Below are 22,220 nucleotides of genomic sequence, written 5' to 3' on the forward strand. Positions count from 1 at the left end.
GTGCACATATTGAATCTTTGTAGGCCCATTTTACCTTTATTATGTGTAAGAGTTTCCCACTACATGTTGTTGACAGCGCTACATGTAATTGCTGTCTAGTCGTGTCTGTGAGTGTTATTCATCTCTCTGTGTGTCTCAGCCAGCCTATCAGTAATTCTAAAGAGCATTATGGAGGCCAGATTGCTCAGCAAGTAGCCTTTGATGTCATGGTTCTGTGTTAACCTGTTTTACGTGATTCATGAAATGCACTGCAACACTGTGTCTATGTTCATCGGGTGATTACTCTTTTCCATTCTTATTTACCCAGCAGGTGTGCAGATAAAGGAGCAGGTTATGAAATCACTGTATCAGTGTCATTAGGTCTCGTCTGACTAACAGACTGATCGACTGACCTGACTGGGTGATTGACTGGCTGACTGACTTGACTGGTTGACTGACTTGACTGGTGGACTGACTGACTGGTTTACTGACCTGACTGGTTGACTGACCTGACTGACTGACTGACTGACTGGTTGACTGACTGGTTGACTGACCTGACTGGCTGACTGGTTGACTGACCTGACTGGCTGTCTGACTGACTGGTTGACTGAGCTGACTGGCTGACTGACTGACTGGTTGACTGACCTGACTGGCTGACTGACTGACTGGTTGACTGACTTGACTGGTTGACTGACTTGACTGGTTTACTGACCTGACTGGCTGACTGACTGGTTGACTGACCTGACTGACTGGCTGACTGACTGGTTGACTGACTGGTTGACTGACCTGACTGGCTGTCTGACTGACTGGTTGACTGGTTGACTGAGCTGACTGGCTGACTGACTGACTGGTTGACTGACCTGACTGGCTGACTGACTGACTGGTTGACTGACTTGACTGGTTGACTGACTTGACTGGTTTACTGACCTGACTGGCTGACTGACTGGTTGACTGACCTGACTGACTGGCTGACTGACTGGTTGACTGACTGGTTGACTGACCTGACTGGCTGACTGACTGACTGGTTGACTGACCTGACTGGCTGTCTGACTGACTGGTTGATTGACTGGTTGACTGACCTGACTGGCTGTCTGACTGACTGGTTGACTGACTGGTTGACTGACCTGACTGGCTGTCTGACTGACTGGTTGACTGACCTGACTGGCCTGACTTGACTGACTGACTCACTGCTAATACTATCAAATAATTGTTCTGAGGACCCCTCATTCTTCTCTGTCCCATGGATCTTCCCTCTCTCCATCTGTATTTTTATCTCGCACTTTCCTCCCCCCACTTTCCCTCCTCTTTCCTCTCCCTCTCTGTACAACACTATGGTGCTTGGGCAAACTGACCCACTTTCCCCCTCACACACTGCTCTAATATTCTGTTGCTGTGGTGCAGTAATGGGCTTATATGTCTCTCCCATCAGACACTGGGCTTAATTCCATGGCAGTGTTACACTCATTCCTGTATGGAAAACTGTCACTGCTCTGTATTCAGAATGAGTGTGTCTGTTGGGTCATGCTATATAACTCTGTCTCTGAGTCTGTCTGTCTGTAACCAATGGTCTTGCTCAGTACTTGTCATTCACATTAGTAATGTCCCTTTTATGTCCATGGCTCACAGGTTGTAAGGGTTTAGACTGGATCTTGTTAGTGAGTGGAGGATTGTATGTAACATGGCATGCTGTTAACAGTGACAGGGATTTCAAACCTGCCTAGTAACAGCCAGCAACAACGTCACATCTTTGCCTTCATTTTAACCACTAGGCCTAAAGCTTGGTTACCGGGGTATTTTTACGAGCCATAGGAAAACAGAAAAGACCAAAGACTTGTTTTAATGGTTGTGTTCATCTGCATGTGTGTGGGTTTGTGAGTATAGTTCAATTCAGGCAATCTCTAGTGTAATGCCCTCTTCTCTCCAGCGTACCAGGATGATTCACCTCAAGCTCATGCACATTGTCATGGCAACACTCTCTCCATACAGACAGTGCTGCAGATTCCGGACATAAGAAATGTTGTGTGGTTGTTGACTTGTAAATAACACTGTTCATAGTCTCGTGATCTTTCTGGCTAGAGCAAGTACTGTTCTAAAAGCTGCCTTGTCTTACATCCTCTCAGCATGTTTCTAGGTGTGCATGCATCTGTGCCTGTCTGCATAACAGACAGAGTGATGATTTGAATTATCTTGTGTATTTGTAAAAAGCCAGTGTAGCCCTGTAGTTACACAACACGTCATGAAGGCAAGAAGTTGGCTGGACTCATTTGATCCAGAAGCACTGAATCCTTTTGCCCTGAGTCTCACTGCACTGGCATGACAACTGCTTGCAACACAACACTGACCCAGTTTGAGCTGCCTCCTCTCTATTTCCTGTTACGTTTGAGAGTGACGGGACAGCTTAGTTGTGTTCCATTCTGCTGCCTCTGTAACTACCCATCAACCACTCTGTCTTAGCCCCATTGCATGTTTGCACTTAATTAGTTGAATGAATAATCACAATTTACATTTTAGTCATTCAGCAGACACTTATCCAGAGCGACTCACAGTAGTGAGTGCACACATTATGTATTTACACAAACGTAAGCTTACACCTGTACTATGCTGTCACAGTGTAGTTTATACCCATGTAACCAACCTTTTGTCTCTCTCTTTGTCTCTTCCCCACATAATCACAAGCACTCACTTGTCCATGTCAGACGTGGATGTTGTCAGTGTGTCCTTTATGTGTCTGTGTAGCAGCCAGTGACTGGGTGGCATATTGGTTGTATTGAGCACACAGTGTGGAGGCAGAGGGAGGGGGCACGGCGTTGTTGTGCATCATGCAGCAGTATGAAGGCTGTGGGACGCATGTTTCACATTGGCACTAGCTTCTGTCCTGCATATTATCATATAAACCCACAAAGGGTCACAGTCTATTAATTTCTAAACATCTCTCTCTCTCTCTCTCTCTCTCTCTCTCTCTCTCTCTCTCTCTCTCTCTCTCTCTCTCTCTCTCTGTCTGTCTGTCTGTCTGTCTGTCTGTCTGTCTGTCTGTCTGTCTGTCTGTCTGTCTGTCTGTCTGTCTGTCTGTCTGTCTGTCTGTCTGTCTGTCTGTCTGTCTGTCTGTCTGTCTGTCGCTCTCTCTGTCTGTCTCTGTCTGTCTCGCTCTCTCTCTCGCTCTCTCTGTCTGGCTCTGGCTATCTCGCTCTCTCTCTCTCTCGCTCTCTCTGTCTGGCTCTGGCTATCTGTCTCACTTTCTGTCTGTCTCTGTCTCTCTCTTTCTCCCTCTCTCGCTCTCTTTCTCTCTCACACAAACACTCTCTGTCTGGCTCTAGCTCTCTCTCTCTCTCTCTCTCTCTCTCTCTCACACACACACACACACACACACACACACACACACACACACACACACACACACACACACACACACACACACACACACACACACACACACACACACACACACACACACACACACACACACACACACACACACACACACACACACACTCAATCTGTTTCTCTCTTTCCTCTTTCTTCATCAATTCAATTTGCTTTATTGGCATGACGTAACAATGTACATATTGCCAAAGCTTATTTTGGATATTTACAATCTAAAAATTCAAATGAGAATCAAAATTGTCAATGGGACAACAGTAACAACAATAACCAAGTGTCAAAATAACCATACATTCAACAATAACAATAAGCATACAGTAGAGTACATGTGCAGGTTGATTGGTTTGTCAGACACTGTCCCTCAACTTATGGCAGGCAGCAATGTAGTGCGCTGCCAACCCACAGCTCTCTGCGTCCTCCCCCAACAGGACTGGTAGCCTTCTCTCATCAGAGAGGTCTTTGAAACCTTGAATAAGGGTTTCAAATTTGGGGAAATGACACTCTCTAATTGTTTTATATTTTTGACATTTGTCAGGAAATGCAGCTCCGTCTCAGGTTCTGCTGTTGTGCAGTGGTTGCAGAGCCTTTCCTCTACAGGGAGCCAGGTTTTCCTGTGTCTACCCTTCTCTTCATCTCTCTCCCTGTAACAAAAAGCTTCTCACTATGTCACGTCAGTATCTATTTCTACTCTCCATAGCCCTCTAGCTTGGTTCAACACCACAGCTTTATACAGTGAGGCTATAGACTGAATGTTTTTTATAGAACACTTCCCACAGTAAGACCCTGTCTTAACAGAGACTGTGTTTGATAAGTAGCCCTTTGGCTTTACACTCCTGGCTTTGGGTTTTCCCTATCTGTAATAACAGAGAATTAGAATGCCATGAAAGTGTGCTCGGCTCATCTTGAGCTATGAACATACAATGCACACAGCACATCAATACTTAATTTGCACAGTAGCCTATACCTTTCCCTTTCCAGCATTCATTTGAATCAAATGTGTTTCTCTGTGCATGGTTTTCAGACAGCTTGCAGTTGCCCACCCCACCCTTCCCCACCGACACAGAAACATTCCACACATTAATTCTCATGACTGTCTGAGTCACGCTGAAGACTGCACCATTCCCTCAGAAGTTGCGCGCGGCGACAGCTTAATGTTTGGGTGTTTGATCGAAAGGCAGTGTATTACAGTGCAGAGACAGAGAAAAGGGACCCCTGCCGTGGACCATGTTTAAGTCTTCACTGAGCCGCAGTGGGGCTGGGCCAGCAGGAATGGGAAACATGTCTGGATTATTTTGTCTGAATATCTCTGTCTCTTTGTCTGGGGAGATGATGTATGTAACGTTGGTTTCCTACTGTCAGTGAAGATGATATCGTTGCTGGTGTTTGTGATGATTGTGATAATAAAGATAAGAACAATGAGAAAAATCATGCTCTTCCTTGCCTGCAGATCAAACCATGTCTTAACTGTTGTAGAGACCAAGCACAGTAAAACAATAAGAAAAACATGCAAAGGATTTAGTGACATACTGCCTATATTTTGTGTTTGGTAATAACAAACATGTTTTGTTGGTGATGGTAAACCTGCTTGTGTTCCCCTGGTGGTCAAATCAAATTGTATTTGTCACATGCACCGAATACAACAGGTGTAGTAGACCTTACTGTGAAATGTTTACTGACAAGCCCTTAACCAACAATGTAGTTCAAGAAACAGAGTTAAGAAAAAATGTCTAAATAAACTAAAGTGAAAAACAAGGCTATATACAGGGTGTACTGGTATAGAGTCAATGTGCGGGGTACAGGTTAGGCAAGGTCATTTGTAAAGTGACTATGCATAGATAATAAACAGCGAGTAGCTGTCAGAAGCTGTTAAGGAACCTTTTGGTCATAGACTCGGCCCTCTGGTACCGCTTGCCGTGCAGTAGTGGAGAGAACAGTCTATGACTTGGGTGACTGGAGTCTTTGACAATTATTTGGGCCTTCCTCTGACACCGCCTGGTATAGAGGTCCTGGATTTCAGGAAGCTTGGCCCCAGTGAGGTCAGGCACCGACCTTATGATTATAGGGCCCAGAGTTTTCCCTGATGAAGGGACCTGACCAGGAAAACCTCAGGGCCCTACTCACGAAACATAAGGAGAACATTACGAAAACACTGGTCTAATACTACGGTTGTTGCACACATTGAACCCACACTGCACATGCACAGAATGATATACAACACAGTGGTCATGTTAAGTGACTGTGGTCATGCTAAGTGACTGTGGTGAACATGTGTCAGATTGGTCTGTATCGGAACTCTTTTTCTGTTTTGATAAGTATGTCTCTGTGTGCTGTAAGTACAGTCCTTGTCCTAATCTAATGAATATGTCTTTCTTTTCTCTCTTTTCCATGTCGTCACTGCATCTGCTCCCTCTGTGTTTCTCCAAACAAGGTAAGGTCAACTTCATCTCCTTTTCCACCAGCCAATTTATCCTACCAATCTGTAATCTACCAATCTGTATCCTACCAATCCATAATCTATCTATCTGTCAAACTATATCAAACCACATCAAATCTCTCTCTCTCTCTCTCTCTCTCACTCTCACTCTCACTCTCACTCTCACTCTCTCTCTCTCTCTCTCTCTCTCTCTCTCACGCACACAAACAAACAAACAAAAAACACACACTTGTGTATGCACTTAGACCAATGTAACCTTTAAGAGGATCACGTTCAACACACAAGTAGCAGAGGTAAAGGGACAGATCAGCATTGTTCATCATATGTCACAGCCAGTTATACCGGTTTTTGACATTGTATTATTTATGTTTCCAATGCTTGCCATTGAAATATCTCAGTGATAACAAAGGGTAAAAGAACATTCCCATGAGCTGTGTATGAGATATATCTGAATACATCTATAATGAATGTGTTGGTGCTTGTATTGGTCACATCTCTTCCTTTGGGTGAAGTGCACACATTTGTAATTGCTGCAATCATTATTTTCATGAACCTTGGAACAGGGCTTTACATCTTGTTGACTTATTCATCTATTGAGGCCCAACTCATGAATGATAAAGGAGTGCCTGGTCACATGACAAACAGCAGAATGAAATGCAGACTTTTATACACAGTTTCTCGAACAAAGCGGTTTTGGAGCATTTCAATGACTGTTCTACCTCTTGAAATGCTCCCCTGGTGTTTATCTGAGGAAATGTCTGTTCATCTAGCTCCTGTTTTCCTTTCTAGTGAAGGGAATCAAGCACGCATTGTTTATGCCACTCTCGTGCTGCCTTTTGTCTGCCGCATGCACCAGAGTGAGCTCTCCGCCTGTGTGGCGCTGTCCACCCACGTGGTGCTGAAATGCTCCTCTCTGTGCAGCGCGCGTGGTCTCCTCTGCTTTCCAGGGATTGGATAATCTCTTTCTGCACAAGTCGGTCATACTGTGCCACTGATCATCGTGATGAAATACGACTGTATTTATATTTTGTCGACCTGGCCCATATTATATAACACTGTGATAGGATTATAAGCATGATTCATGATTAAACCTTTATTTTCATCTAACGCTGTACTAGGTCGTTATCAATAAAACGTCACAATATGTTGCAGAACGTTCGATTTTACTGGTGGGGGCACGGAGACCTCCAGCTCCTCTAAAACTATTGGCAACTACGTGCCGTTTGCAAGGGATTGGTAAATCAATGTTACAACTATTTGGTTTTAATATCATCACGTCTTGAAGTGCCTAGTCAGAACTACACATTTCAGATTATTCTCTATCATCGAAGTTATACAGCAGGTAACTGCATGCTTTTCATGATCAGTTAAAATGTATTGATTATGTCTTTTCAGACACATGGAAAGAGCTTGAAATCGGCAAGTCCTCTTCCTGGTAAAGTTGTCAGTCGGACTACTGTCATCACCACTATAGTTGGCAAGCAAATAAAGCCATCTAGTTTATCCCCTGAAAGTTAGCCAACTTGTCCATCATTCAATATAGCCTGCCATGTCTGTAAGCAGTAATCATGATTAAACACTTAAAAACAATATTGAACAGAAGATAATGTTAGTAACTTCGCTAGGCAGGCCTACGTTGGTTTGAGAACAAGCTACATTAGGTCTACTTACCACTATCTGTATGCCAATGTACACAGTTTATATTTGTAGCTTGCAAAGTACACATTATCAGCTAACAGTACATTGGTAAATGCGCCCTTCTGCTGCTTGACAGGTAGAGTCCACAAAGGATTGGAAATGAACCTAAACCACTCATACTTGTCAGGTACAGGTCACCTTTGTTCTATATCACTAAAATATCCACTTAATGGTGGCCAATATTGAGCGATATCGTGAGGCTACCCTCACTTATCTGAAATGACATGATCAGTTGATGTTATCTGATCATGAAAAGCATGCAGTTACTTGCTGTATAACTCTGATGATAGCGCTAAATGTGCCCAGTTGTTTTGCATGGAATCATCTGAAATGTGTAGTTCTGACTAGGCTCTTCAAGAGGTGATGATATTACAACCAAATAGTTAACATGTATTTAACAATCACTTGAAAACGGAACGCAGTTGTCAATGGTTTAAGCGGAGCTGGGGATCTCCTTGGAGGCAAATCGAACGCTCTGCACCTTATTGTGTGACGTTTAATTGACGACGACCTATTAGTGCACCCTCGTTTGCTAGGGAGATGTAGTTCATCTATGCCCCACGGTTGTAGCCTGCTGTCCATAAAAATCAGTGGGGACGAATTGCTATTGTGGTGGTCAGACATATAGACCTAGCCTAAAGGCTTCCTCGGTCAGTTGCACAGCAAATTAGTAAAATAATAAAATATGTAGGCTACTATGTAAATACACGCTACTAAACCGTGTGTGCGTGTGAGCGTATACATGTATGTCAAACCTCTATTCCCTTTTGCTCCCGCCTCTCGCGATCCTTTCACTACCAGCCCGATACTCCCCCCTTCTGCTCGTGCTGAGCATGCTACTGTGATGAGACGTGTGTGTGTATGTGTGTGTGTGAGGGGATGAGAGAGACTGGCTCCCTGCTCCTCATGACAGACTATGAGAACACCACTAGGCTGTGCTTCCCTCTCATTGCCACAAGACGGCAGAAAGAGTACAGTAAACGGAGGGCTTGAAGTGATACGGTGCTTGTGTGATTATTGGATAATAATAATAATAATAATAATAATAATAGGCTATAGGCTAATATTATCATTTTTGGGGGCGCTATATATTTTTTTATTTTGTGAATTACCACGTTTATTTTGTACAGTAGCATATTTACTACTAATCAAAGTAAAATGTTACACCTGTAAATACATACTGCTTCTCTGTTTCTGTATTTTAAGCATTCTACTCATAGTGAAGGCATAGACTGCACCTTTAAGATACACTACGTGTGTGATTGGTTATATCAAGAGGGTTCTCTGCACCAATACTGTGCTGAGCCATACAAAGGGATCTACTCCCTCCCCTCAGACTCAGCATTACATCCCGTAGCCTACAATGCTCAGATCTGGGAGCTACACTTGAACTGAATGGAAACAAAAGAAGGTCTGCTTGCATTTTTGGGAAATGTGTATTCAAGACACTATGGCGAATAACTTCAGTTTTTATATTTTGTGATGGTGAGGATTTACTGTGAAAAGGAGGTTCGATGGAACAAAGGACAATGAGGATTCGAGGCAATTTGAGGTGGCAAGTGTTATGGATTTATCAATTTGTTCTCCTGTGGAATACAATAGAGGCGCAGATTCCATACACTATACCTGAGGAGTTAAAGGAAGGTTCTGTTGTTGGAAATATAGCCAAGGACCTGGGTTTGGGAATATCTGAGATTTATGACCGTAAACTGAGGATAGCTTCTGACGCTGGTAAGCAGTATTTCAGTGTGGATTTGGGAAAGGGTGAGCTGGTTGTCAATAAAAGGATAGACAGAGAATATTTATGTGGAGAGAACGTCCCTTGTTTGTTACCGCTGGAGGTTATAGTTGAAAATCCCTTACAGCTGCACCGCATTGAAATCGAAATACAGGATATAAATGATAATTCTCCAGGTTTTCTTACAAATGAACGCATTTTGAATATAGCTGAGGTGATTAATCCAGGTGCAAAATTCCCATTGGAAAGTGCACATGATCCTGACGTAGGCGCAAACTCATTACGGTCCTATAGTATCAGTGATAATTACCATTTCCTGTTGAACATAAAGACTCAGGGAGGCCAAAAAATACCCGAACTTGTGCTGAAAACTTCACTGGACAGAGAGAAGCAGGCCGTTCACAAGCTCGTGCTCACCGCGGTAGACGGGGGGACTCCTGCACGATCTGGTACTTCTGAAATCACCGTCATAGTTCTTGATGTTAATGATAATGAGCCCCAGTTTGAGAGACCTTTTTATGAAATAGCTGTAGCTGAGAATAGACCCGTTGGCAATCAGATTGTAAATGTAAAAGCTTCCGATTCTGACGAAGGACAAAATGGAGAGATCGAGTATTTCTTTGCAGACCAGACCCCAGAGAGTATAATGGCATTACTTAATGTTGACTCAAATACTGGCGAAATTACTATCAAAGGACATCTTGATTATGAACAGACGAATTTGCATACGTTTGATATTGTGGCAAAAGATAAAGGCAGTCCACGGATGGAGGGGCACTGTAGTGTAAAGATCAATATTGCTGATGTTAATGATAATGCCCCTCAAATTATAATAACCTCACTGACCAGTCCAATACCGGAGAATTCCGCCCCTGGGATGGTTATTGCATTGATTAGCGCTAAAGACTTAGACGTTGGTGAGAATGGCAAAGTAACGTTAAACATGTCCCGGGGTTCCCCGTTCACTCTGAAGCCCTCTGTTTCCAACCATTACGCACTGGTGACCAACGGCCCGTTAGACCGAGAGACGTTCTCGAAGTATGATGTTGTCATTATCGCGGTTGATTCAGGGTCCCCACCTTTATCTACAAAGAAAACCGTTACCGTGAAAATCCTAGATGTCAATGACAATCCTCCAGTGTTTTCCCAGACATCGTATACTGTTTATGTCAAAGAAAATGGAACCCCGGGATCTATACTGAGCTCAGTGTCCGCCTCTGATATAGACATGGGTGAGAATGCAAAGATCTCCTATTCTATATTAGACTCTAAAGTACAAGACGTGTCTGTCTCGTCCTATATTTACATAAACTCAGATAACGGCAGCATCTACAGCATGCACTCGTTTGACTATGAGAAACTGAAGGTGTTTCAGATACAGGTCCAGGCAAAGGACCACGGCTCTCCGTCTCTGAGCAGCAACGTCACGGTTCATGTTTTTATCCTGGACCAGAACGACAATGCACCCGCTGTTATTTACCCATCCGCTGTCATGGGCTCGGTCTCCCATCAGAAGATGCCCCGGTCCGCTAAAGCAGGCCACCTCACCACCAAGATATCGGCAGTGGACGCAGACTCGGGCCATAACGCCTGGATTTCCTATAGGCTGGTGGAGGCCACAGACTCGTCTCTGTTCAGTGTGAATCTTTACACAGGGGAGGTGAGGACTAAACGCGCTGTTTCAGAGCAGGATGACTCCTCTCAGAGGCTGCTTATAGAGATACAGGACAATGGGGAACCGGTCCAGTCCGCCACAGTCACAGTCAACATACTGTTAGAGGACGGGCTCCACGAGCCCATCTCGGACTTCCGCCAGAAAACAGCAGAGCCCAGCAAGAGAAACAGTAAAATCACCTTTTATTTGATCATCTCTCTGGCCTCTGTGTCCGTTTTGTCTTTGTTGACTTTTCTCATCTTAGTGGTGAAGTGCGTTAGAAACAGTAGGAGCAGCTCGAGTTGCTGTATCAGACGGGCTGACTCTGACGGATACAAGAATCCAAACAGAAACCTGCAGCTCCAGCTCAACACTGACGGCCCTATTAAGTATGTGGAGGTCCTGGGAGGGGACATGTTGTCTCAGAGCCAGTCCTTCAGGTCGTGTCTCTCTCCAGTGTCCGAGTTCAGTGATTTCACCCTCGTTAAGCCCAGCAGCACCACAGACTTCAAGGACATGATAAACGTGCTTGATGCATCTTTACCGGACAGCGCGTGGACGTTCGAGAGCCAACAGGTGAGCGCAGCTACTTTATAATGTGTTTTTATTACCACCGGATTATATCGTTCTTCATTCATGACTGTATCTCCTGGAACTGGGTTTTACCACTTTTATTCATTTCGATTCTATATCATTTTGGTCTGTAGGCTATTCATTTTCCATGATATGAAGTCATGAAATGACATTCTGCCACACTTTGATCTTTATATATTCATTTGTTTATTTATTGTACATGAAGGTAAACCATAAATGCCAATGCAGTAACAGAACCCAATTTTGAGGAGTGAATGGACACATCACTACATCACTACTGCTCATAACAGCACTGTTTCTTTAACTGCCAGTGCTGAGATACTCCCAATGATAATCGGTTGGAGCTCTGTGAACCAATCATGTGCTGAACTGTACAAAGAGATCTAGTCCCTCCCCCAGCCTCGGCACCATAACCCCAGCCTCGTCGAGAACCGGGCTTTTTTTTTTAGGTATGCCTACCCGAGACTACCATAATCCTTACAATGCACAGAGCTGAGAGAGACAGAGCTGCGCTCATTTTGAGAGATAGGACGGACATATAATCGGTGTTTAATTCCATACGAATAATAGGTTTTACTTGGTAGGATTATCTTGAAATGTATTACAAACCAAGACCTTTACGAAGTCCAAGGGATCATCATTCATGGAAATGCGGATTCAAATGAAGATAAAGGTTTTCCTATGGCGGCGGCTTCTGCTTCTCTTCCTCCTGGGGAATACAATAGAAGCGCAGACGCGCTACACCATCCCGGAGGAGCTGAGTGTGGGATCCGTTGTTGGGAATATAGCAATGGATCTGGGTTTGCAAGTGTCTGAGATTTCCGATCGTAAACTGAGGATAGCCTCCGAGGGTGATAAGCAGTATTTCAGTGTGGATTTGGGAAGAGGCGAGCTCATTGTTAGTGAGAGAATAGACAGGGAGAATCTGTGTGGACGAAATCCCAATTGTCTGTTACCTTTGGAGGCTTTAATTGAAAACCCACTACAGCTGTATCGTGTTGAGATCGAAATTCAGGATATAAATGACAATTCCCCAGTTTTCCAAAACAATCAAAATGTTTTAAATATTGCGGAGTCTACAATTCCAGGTGTAAGATTTCGTTTAGAATCAGCACAAGACCCCGACGTTGGCTCCAATTCTTTACGCTCATATACACTTAGTAAAAATGAACATTTTGTGTTAGACATAAAAACAAAGAAGGATGGGTCAAAAGTCCCAGAATTGGTTTTAGAAAAAGTATTGGACAGAGAAAAACAGTCCGTACAGAGCCTGCTTTTGACGGCCGTAGATGGTGGAAATCCTGCTAGATCAGGTACAGCAGAAATTACTATTCGAGTTCTAGACAATAACGACAATGCACCTGTGTTTGAAGAAAGTACATATGACATTCAAGTGGTTGAAAACACATTACCAGGAACGGTCGTCGTCACTGTTAAAGCAGTCGATCTTGATGATGGGTCCAACAGTGAGATCGTTTACTCATTTGGACCACACACATCAGAGTCACTACAGGACCTTATAACTGTAGAACCGCAAACTGGTGAAATAAAGGTTAAGGGAAATATAGATTATGAAAAGGGAAATTCGTTTAAATTTGATGTTCTCGCAACAGACAAGGGCACCCCACCAATGCAGGGCGTATGTAGTATTAATGTAGAAGTTATTGATTTAAACGACAATTCCCCAGCTCTCATTTTAAAATCGCAGCCTAGCCCGGTGAGGGAAGACACGCCTATTGGAACGGTTGTTGCTTTGATAAGTGCTAAGGACATAGACTCTGGAGATAATGGTGAAGTAAGTCTGAATATAGCGCCAGGCTTACCTTTTTCATTAAAACCATCAATTTCTAATAACTACGCTTTGGTTAGTGATTCCAGTTTCGATCGGGAGAAAAAAACGGAGTATACTGTCGAAATTATAGCTTCTGACCACGGGAAACCGTCTCTTACCTCCAGAAAAACAATCACGGTTCGTGTTTTAGATGTCAATGACAACTCGCCAGTGTTTTCCCAGCCGTTCTATACTGTGTATGTTAAAGAAAATGGCATCCCGGGATCTTTACTGATCTCAGTGTCCGCCTCTGATACAGACATGGGTGAGAATGCGAAGATCTCCTATTCTATATTAGACTCTAAAGTACAAGACGTGTCTGTCTCGTCCTATATTTACATAAACTCAGATAACGGCAGCATCTACAGCATGCACTCGTTTGACTATGAGAAACTGAAGGTGTTTCAGATACAGGTCCAGGCAAAGGACCACGGCTCTCCGTCTCTGAGCAGCAACGTCACGGTTCATGTTTTTATCCTGGACCAGAACGACAATGCTCCCGCTGTTATTTACCCTTCCACTGTCATGGGCTCTGTCTCCCATCAGAAGATGCCCCGGTCCGCTAAAGCAGGCCACCTCACCACTAAGATATCGGCAGTGGACGCAGACTCGGGCCATAACGCCTGGATTTCCTATAGGCTGGTGGAGGCCACAGACTCGTCTCTGTTCAGTGTGAATCTTTACACAGGGGAGGTGAGGACTAAACGCGCTGTTTCAGAGCAGGATGACTCCTCTCAGAGGCTGCTTATAGAGATACAGGACAATGGGGAACCGGTCCAGTCCGCCACAGTCACAGTCAACATACTGTTAGAGGACGGGCTCCACGAGCCCATCTCGGACTTCCGCCAGAAAACAGCCGAGCCCAGCAAGAGAAACAGTAAAATCACCTTTTATTTGATCATCTCTCTGGCCTCCGTGTCCGTTTTGTCTTTGTTGACTTTTCTCATCTTAGTGGTGAAGTGCGTTAGAAACAGTAGGAGCAGCTCGAGTTGCTGTATCAGACGGGCTGACTCTGACGGATACAAGAATCCAAACAGAAACCTGCAGCTCCAGCTCAACACTGACGGCCCTATTAAGTATGTGGAGGTCCTGGGAGGGGACATGTTGTCTCAGAGCCAGTCCTTCAGGTCGTGTCTCTCTCCAGTGTCCGAGTTCAGTGATTTCACCCTCGTTAAGCCCAGCAGCACCACTGACTTTCAGGACATGATAAACGTGCTTGATGCATCTTTACCGGACAGCGCTTGGACGTTCGAGAGCCAACAGGTGAGCGCAGCTACTTTATGATGTGTTTTTATTACCACCGGATTATATCGTTGTTCATTTATGACTGTATCTCCTGGAACTGGGTTTTACCACTTATATTCATTCGATTCTATATAATTTGGGTGTTTTGCTTTTTCTGTTTATATCAGAGTTTTAAGCTATAGATACTTTATCGGTATTTTTGCATTTGATGCTTCTCAATATAACGCATCCGCTGATGTTGCACTTTCGCGGTGTTAGTCAGACCATTAGACATCCCGAAAATCGGGCTTCACATAAAATCATCTGTAGCGTCCAAACGGGTTATCCTACAAACGATTGTGACCCCTCTATGGAAAGATGAGACCCGTAAGCGTATTGGGACTCGTCTGAACTTGGTGCAGCAGATGTGCCTAATTACAGTTGAAGTCGGAAGTTGACTTACACTTAGGTTGGAGTCATTAAAACTTGTTTTCAACCACTCCACAAATGTCTTGTTAACAAACTATAGTTTTGGCAAGTCGGTTAGGACATCTACTTTGTGCATGACACAAGTCATTTTTCCAACAATTGTTTACAGACAGATTATTTCACTTATAATTCACTGTATCACAATTCCAGTGGGTCAGAAGTTTACATACACTAAGTTGACTGTGCCTTTAAACAGCTTGGAAAATTCCAGAAAATGATGTCATCGCTTTAGAAGCTTCTGATGGGCTAATTGACATCATTTGAGTCAAATGGAGGTATACCTGTGGATGTATTTCAAGGCCTACCTTCAAACTCAGTGCCTCTTTGCTTGACATCATGAGAAAATCAAAAGAAATCAGCCAAGACCTCAGAAACAAAATTGTAGACCTCCACAAGTCTGGTTCATCCTTGTGAGCAATTTCCAAACACCTGAAGGTACCACGTTCATCTGTACAAACAATAGTACACAAGTATAAACACCATGGGACCACGCAGCCATCATACCGCTCAGGAAGGAGACGCATTCTGTCTCCTAGAGATAAACGTACTTTGGTGCGAAAAGTGCAAATCAATCCCAGAACAACAGCAACGGATCTTGTGAAGATGCTGGAGGAAACAGGTATAAAAGTATCTATATCCTAAGTAAAATGAGTACTATATCGACATAACCTGAAAGGCCGCTCAGCAAGGAAGAAGCCACTGCTCCAAAACCGCCATAAAAAAGCCAAACTACGGTTTGCAACTGCACATGGGGACAAAGATCGTACTTTTTGGAGAAATGTCCTCTGGTCTGATGAAATAAAAATATAACTGTATGGCCGTAACGACCATCGTTATGTTTGGAGGAAAAAGGGGGAGGCTTGCAAGCCGAAGAACACTATCCCAACCGCGAAGCACGGGGATGGCAGCTTCATGTTGTTGGGGTGCTTTGCTGCAGGAGGGACTGGTGCACTTCACAAAATAGATGGCATCATGAGGCAGGAAAATTATGTGGATATATTGAAGCAACATCTCAAGACATCAGTCAGGAAGTTAAAGCTTGGTCCCAAATGGGTATTCCAAATGGACAATGACCCCAAGCATACTTCCAAAGTTGTGGCAAAATGGCTTAAGGACAACAATGTCAAGGTATTGGAGTGGCCATCACAAAGCCCTGTCCTCAATCCTATTGGATATGTGTGGGTTGAACTGAAGCATGTGCGAGCAAGTAGGCCTACAAACCTGCCTCAGTTACACCAGCTCTGTCAGGAGGAATGGGCCAAAATTCACCCAACTTATTGTGGGAAGCTTGTGGAAGGCTACCCGAAACGTTTGACCCAAGTTAAACAATTTAAAGGCAATGCTACCAAATACTAATTGAGTGTATGTAAACTTCTGACCCACTGGGAATGTGATGAAAGAAATAAAACCTGAAATAAATCATTCTCTCTACTATTATTCTGACGTTTCACATTCTTAAAATAAAGTCGTGATCCTAACTGACCTAAAACAGGGAATATTTACTAGGATTAAATGTCAGGAATTGTGAAAAACTGAGTTCAAATGTATTTGGCTAAGGTGTATGTAAACTTCTGACTTAAACTGTATGTCTGTAGTAATATGACCCATCTGTGGAAAGGTGAGACTCTCACGAACACGTTCATGTCAGTTTTTTTGCTCGCCCTCAGGCCTCACAAGACTCCGCTGAAGTACCAGTTGAATAGAAGTATATATGGAGATAGTTAAGTGCCGAAAATAAGTGGTTAATACATGTTTCCTGATCTTTCTTAATTCTCTCAGAATTAGGACAGACACCTCAGAACAAACTTCCTTTTCATTTGTTATTCCATGTAGTGAATCTGTTATTCAATGTGTTTGTAATGGGCTAATAGCAGTAAGGCCATATTAAAATGTTCATCATATATATATATATATATACATATATACATGTATATTTTTTGGTTTGTTATCTAATTCAAGGGGTCTTAAAATTGAAAATCAAACCGCTAAATTACCTTCTTAAAACCATTCCATATAGTTTAAACTCCCCCGGTTTAGACAGGGCTTAGTCTGTAGAGGGTTAAACTGACAGATATTTATGGGGATTTTTTATTAGGCTAATTAGATTTATGCGGGGACGCAAAAAACAACTCTAGGTTAAAGAGTATTGTTTAACTTGGTTTAAGCCAAGCGCTGCAAGCGCTGTCCACAAACAAGGTGCTGAAATAGCTCTGGATTAGTTAGCGAGTCATGGAACACTTGCTCCTTTTGTTCTGTCTGTGTTATTTGTCTAAAATTGCGTTTTGCCAGTCTAAAAAACAATGCATGCCTTGCAGTTCATACAGTGCATTCGGAAAGTATTCAGACCCCTGGAATTTTAACACATTTTGTTACGTTACATCCTTATTCTAAATGGATTAAATAAAAAAAATCCTCATCATTCTACACACAATACCCCATAATGACAAAGTGAAAACAGGTTTTTAGAAATGTTTGCACATTGATTAAAAGAAACAGAAATACCTTATTTACGTAAGTATTCAGACCCTTTGCTATGATACTCGAAATTGAGCTCAGATGCATCCTGTTCCCATTGATCATCCTTGAGATGTTTCTACAACTTGATTGGAGTCCACCTGTGGTAAATTCAATTGATTGGACATGATTTGGAAGGCTTTATATATAACGTCTATATAACGTCACACAGTTGACAGTGCATGTCGAAGCAAAAACCAAGCCATGATGTCGAAGGAATTGTCCGTAGAGCTCCAAGACAGGATTGTGTCGAGGTACAGATCTGGGGAAGGATACCAAAACGTTTCTGCAGCATTGAAGGTCCCCAAGAACATAGTGGCCTCCATCATTCCTAAATGGAAGAAGTTTTAAACCACCAAGACTCTTCCTAGAGCTGGCTTCCCGGCTAAACTAAGCAATCGGGTGAGAAGGGCCTTGGTCAGGGAGAACTGAGCTCCAGAGTTCCTCTGTGGAGATGGGAGAATGTTTTCAGAAGGACAACCATCTCTGCAGCACTCCACCAATCAGGTCTTTATGGTAGAGTGGCCAGATAAAAGCCACTTCTCAGTGAAAGGTACATGACAGCCTACTTGGAGTTTGCCAAAAGGCACCTAAAGGACTTTCAGACCATGAGAAACAAGATTCTCTTGCCTGATGAAACCAAGATTGAACTCTTTGGCCTGAATGCCAAGCGTCACGTCTGGAGGAAAACTGGCAACATCACTATGGTAAACCATGGTGGAGGCTGCATCATGCCTTGGGGATGTTTTTCAGCGGCAAGGACTGGGAGACTAGTCAGGATTGAGAGAAAGATGAACAGAGCAAACTACAGAGACATCCTTGATGAAAACCTGCTTCAGAGCACTCAGGACCTCAGTCTGGGGTGAAAGTTCACCTTCCAACAGGACAACGAACCTAAGCACACAGCCAAGATAAGCAGGAGTGGCTTCGGGACAAGTCTCTGAATGTCCTTGAGTGGCCCAGCCAAAGTCCGGACTTGAACCAGATTGAACATCTCTGGAGAGACCTGAAAATAGCTGTGCAGCAATGCTCCCCATCCAACTTGACAGAGCTTGAGAGGATCTGCAGAGAATAATGGGAGAAATTCCCCAAATAAAGGTGTGCCAAGCTTGTAGCATCATACCCAAGAGGACTCGTAGCTGTAATCACTGCCAAAAGGGCTTCAACAAAGTACAGAGTAAATAGTCTGAATACTTATTTAAATGTAATATGTTTATATATTTATTTATATTCATTTTCAAAAATGTCTGAAAACTTGTTTTTGATTTTTCATTATGGGGTATTGTGTGTAGATTGATGAGTGGAAAAAACAATGAAATCCATTTTAGAATATGCCTGTAAAGTAACAAAATGTGGAAAAAGTCAAGGGGTCTGAATACTTTCTGGAATGCACTATACAGGCTATTCATTTTTCATGAAATGGCTTTCTTTTACACTTTGGCAAGCGTTTATGTAGGCTATTCATTTGTTTGTTTATTGTACATGAAGGTAAACCATAAATGCCAATGCAGTAACAGACCCCAATTTTGAGGAGTGAATGGACACATCAGTACATCACTACTGCTCATAACAGCACTGTTTCTTTAACTGCCAGTGCTGAGAAACTCGTCATGATAATCCATTGGAGTTCTGTGAACCAATCATGTGCTGAACTGTACAAAGAGATCTAGTCCCTCCCCCAGCCTCAGCACCATAAGCCTAGCCTCGTCGAGAAGCCTGCTTTTTATTTTAGGTATGGCTACTGGAATCTACCATTCTACAATGCATAGAGCTGGGAGAGACAGAGCCGCGCTCATATTGAAAGATAGGACTAATATTTAAAACGGTGTTCAATTCTATATGAATAATATATTTTAGGAACTGGGATTATATTGCAATGTATTACAAACCAAGACCTTTACGAAGTCCAAGGGATCATCATTCATGGAAATGAGGATTCTAATGAAGATAAAGGTTTTCCTATGGCGGCGGCTTCTGCTTCTCTTCCTCCTGGGGAATACAATAGAAGCGCAGACGCGCTACACCATCCCGGAGGAGCTGAGTGTGGGATCCGTTGTTGGGAATATAGCTAACGATCTGGGTTTGAATTTGTCTGAGATTTCCGATCGTAAACTTAGAATAGCTTCCGAGGGTGGTAAACAGTATTTCAGTGTGGATTTGGGAAAAGGCGAGCTCGTTGTTAATGAGAGGATAGACAGAGAAAGTCTTTGTGGAGGAAATGCCAATTGTCTGTTGCCTTTAGAGGCTATTATAGAAAACCCACTACAGCTGTATCGTGTTGAGATCGAAATTCAGGACATAAATGACAATTTACCACTTTTTCAAAGCAATAGACATGTTTTAAATATTGCGGAGCACACACTACCAGGCGCAAGATTTCGTTTAGAATCAGCACAGGACCCCGACGTTGGCTCCAATTCTTTACGCACATATACACTTAGTAAAAATGAACATTTTGTGCTAGATATTAAAACAAATAAAGATGGGTCAAAAGTATCCGAATTGATTTTAGAAAAGGTATTGGACAGAGAAAAACAGTCAGTACACAGCCTGCTTCTAACAGCCGTAGATGGTGGGAATCCTGCTAGATCGGGCACAGCAGAAATTATTATTCGGGTACAAGACATAAACGATAATGCACCCATCTTTGAGGAAAGTGGATATGATATCCAAGTGGTTGAAAATACACAACCAGGAACTATCGTTGTCACTGTAAAAGCAGTCGACCGTGATGATGGAGTCAATCGTGAGATCGTTTACTCATTTGGACCACACACCTCAGAGTCCCTACAGAACCTTTTAACTGTTGATCCCCAAACTGGCGAAATAATGGTTAAGGGAGAGATAGATTATGAAGAGAGAAATTCGTTTAAAATTGATGTTCTTGCCACAGACAAAGGCATTCCACCAATGCAAGGCCTATGTACTATTAATGTTGAAATTATGGATTTGAATGACAATTCCCCAGAGATCATTTTAAAGTCTCAGCCTAGTCCTGTTAGTGAAGACGCGCCTGTTGGAACAGTTATAGCTTTGATAAGTGCCAAGGACGTAGACTCTGGAGATAATGGCAACGTCAAATTGAATATAGCGCCAGGCTTACCATTTAAATTAAAACCATCTGTATCTAACAACTACGCGTTGGTTACGGACACCAGTTTGGATAGAGAAAAAAATCCAGAGTACACTGTCGAAATTAAAGCTTCTGACTCCGGAACACCGTCTCTCAACTCTAGAAAAACAATTAATGTTCGTATTTTAGATGTTAATGACAACCCTCCAGTTTTCTCCCAACCTTCTTACACTGTTTACGTCAGAGAGAACAATGCTGCTGGATCAATAATGTGTTCAGTGTCCGCTTCAGATCCAGATATAGGTGAGAATGCGAAGATATCTTATTCTATATTAGACTCTAAAGTACAAGACGTGTCTGTCTCCTCCTATATTTACATAAACTCAGATAACGGCAGCATCTACAGCATGCACTCGTTTGACTATGAGAAACTGAAGGTGTTTCAGATACAGGTCCAGGCAAAGGACCACGGCTCTCCGTCTCTGAGCAGCAACGTCACGGTTCATGTTTTTATCCTGGACCAGAACGACAATGCTCCCGCTGTTATTTACCCATCCGCTGTCATGGGCTCTGTCTACCATCAGAAGATGCCCCGGTCCGCTAAAGCAGGCCACCTCGCCACCAAGATATCGGCAGTGGACGCAGACTCGGGCCATAACGCCTGGATTTCCTATAGGCTGGTGGAGGCCACAGACTCGTCTCTGTTCAGTGTGAATCTTTACACAGGGGAGGTGAGGACTAAACGCGCTGTTTCAGAGCAGGATGACTCCTCTCAGAGGCTGCTTATAGAGATACAGGACAATGGGGAACCGGTCCAGTCCGCCACAGTCACAGTCAACATACTGTTAGAGGACGGGCTCCACGAGCCCATCTCGGACTTCCGCCAGAAAACAGCAGAGCCCAGCAAGAGAAACAGTAAAATCACCTTTTATTTGATTATCTCTCTGGCCTCTGTGTCCGTTTTGTCTTCGTTGACTTTTCTCATCTTAGTGGTGAAGTGCGTTAGAAACAGTAGGAGCAGCTCGAGTTGCTGTATCAGACGGGCTGACTCTGACGGATACAAGAATCCAAACAGAAACCTGCAGCTCCAGCTCAACACTGACGGCCCTATTAAGTATGTGGAGGTCCTGGGAGGGGACATGTTGTCTCAGAGCCAGTCCTTCAGGTCGTGTCTCTCTCCGGTGTCCGAGTTCAGTGATTTCACCCTCGTTAAGCCCAGCAGCACCACTGACTTTAAGGACATGATAAACGTGCTTGATGCATCATTACCTGACAGTGCGTGGACGTTCGAGAGCCAACAGGTGAGCACAATTCCTGCTCAAATGAGTGTTATGCAAATGTACAGTGTTCTCATCTATTATTCGTATTCCAGTGACTACATTATAACAAATCTTGCATACTTTAAATTGATGTGTTTTCATAGCTATGTATGTTGATAATAGGTTTTTATTTTTGTGGTTCTTTTGATAAACGTCTGGCATTTCAGAGGCTATACGCTGCACAGCCCGCCTTAACTCTCTGGCTTGGCGCTGTCCAAGGTTCTGAAATGTTCGTTACAGTTCTGACTCGCTGCTAGAATAGGGGAGAGCTCTGAGTGATTCAGTTCGTCACTAT

General features: G+C 43.3%; 4 protein-coding genes across 20 annotated transcripts in view; all 4 read left to right on the top strand.

Moving 5' to 3' along the window:
- Positions 1–22,220, top strand: part of LOC120057213 (protocadherin beta-16-like) — a 140,089-nt gene that overhangs the window by 87,222 nt on the left and 30,647 nt on the right. The gene's annotated exons all lie outside the window — the stretch shown is intronic.
- On the top strand, positions 8,899–11,478 carry LOC120056711 (protocadherin gamma-C5-like). Its single transcript, XM_039004915.1, has one exon. It carries the CDS (start codon positions 9,004–9,006, stop codon positions 11,476–11,478), a length of 2,475 nt encoding a protein of 824 aa, XP_038860843.1. The 5' UTR covers positions 8,899–9,003.
- On the top strand, positions 12,125–14,590 carry LOC120056712 (protocadherin gamma-C5-like). The gene has a single exon (XM_039004916.1). The coding sequence runs from the start codon at positions 12,125–12,127 to the stop codon at positions 14,588–14,590; it is 2,466 nt and encodes an 821-aa protein (XP_038860844.1).
- LOC120056713 (protocadherin gamma-C5-like) lies at positions 19,463–22,120 on the top strand. Its single transcript, XM_039004917.1, has 2 exons — positions 19,463–21,945; positions 22,093–22,120. Exons 1-2 carry the CDS (start codon positions 19,463–19,465, stop codon positions 22,118–22,120), a joined length of 2,511 nt encoding a protein of 836 aa, XP_038860845.1.

This window comes from Salvelinus namaycush, chromosome 12 (assembly GCF_016432855.1).
Source record: "Salvelinus namaycush isolate Seneca chromosome 12, SaNama_1.0, whole genome shotgun sequence".
NCBI classification, from domain to species: Eukaryota; Metazoa; Chordata; class Actinopteri; order Salmoniformes; family Salmonidae; genus Salvelinus; species Salvelinus namaycush.

What these genes read in the sequence shown, in the direction of transcription:
- LOC120056711 (XM_039004915.1), top strand. Translation starts at nt 9,004, where the DNA reads ATGGAACAAAGGACAATGAGGATTCGAGGCAATTTGAGGTGGCAAGTG.
- LOC120056712 (XM_039004916.1), top strand. Translation starts at nt 12,125, where the DNA reads ATGCGGATTCAAATGAAGATAAAGGTTTTCCTATGGCGGCGGCTTCTG.
- LOC120056713 (XM_039004917.1), top strand. Translation starts at nt 19,463, where the DNA reads ATGAGGATTCTAATGAAGATAAAGGTTTTCCTATGGCGGCGGCTTCTG. An exon ending in CAAATGAGTGTTATGCAAAT is followed by an intron (nt 21,946 to 22,092) that starts GTACAGTGTTCT and finishes CTGGCATTTCAG; the next exon opens with AGGCTATACGCTGCACAGCC.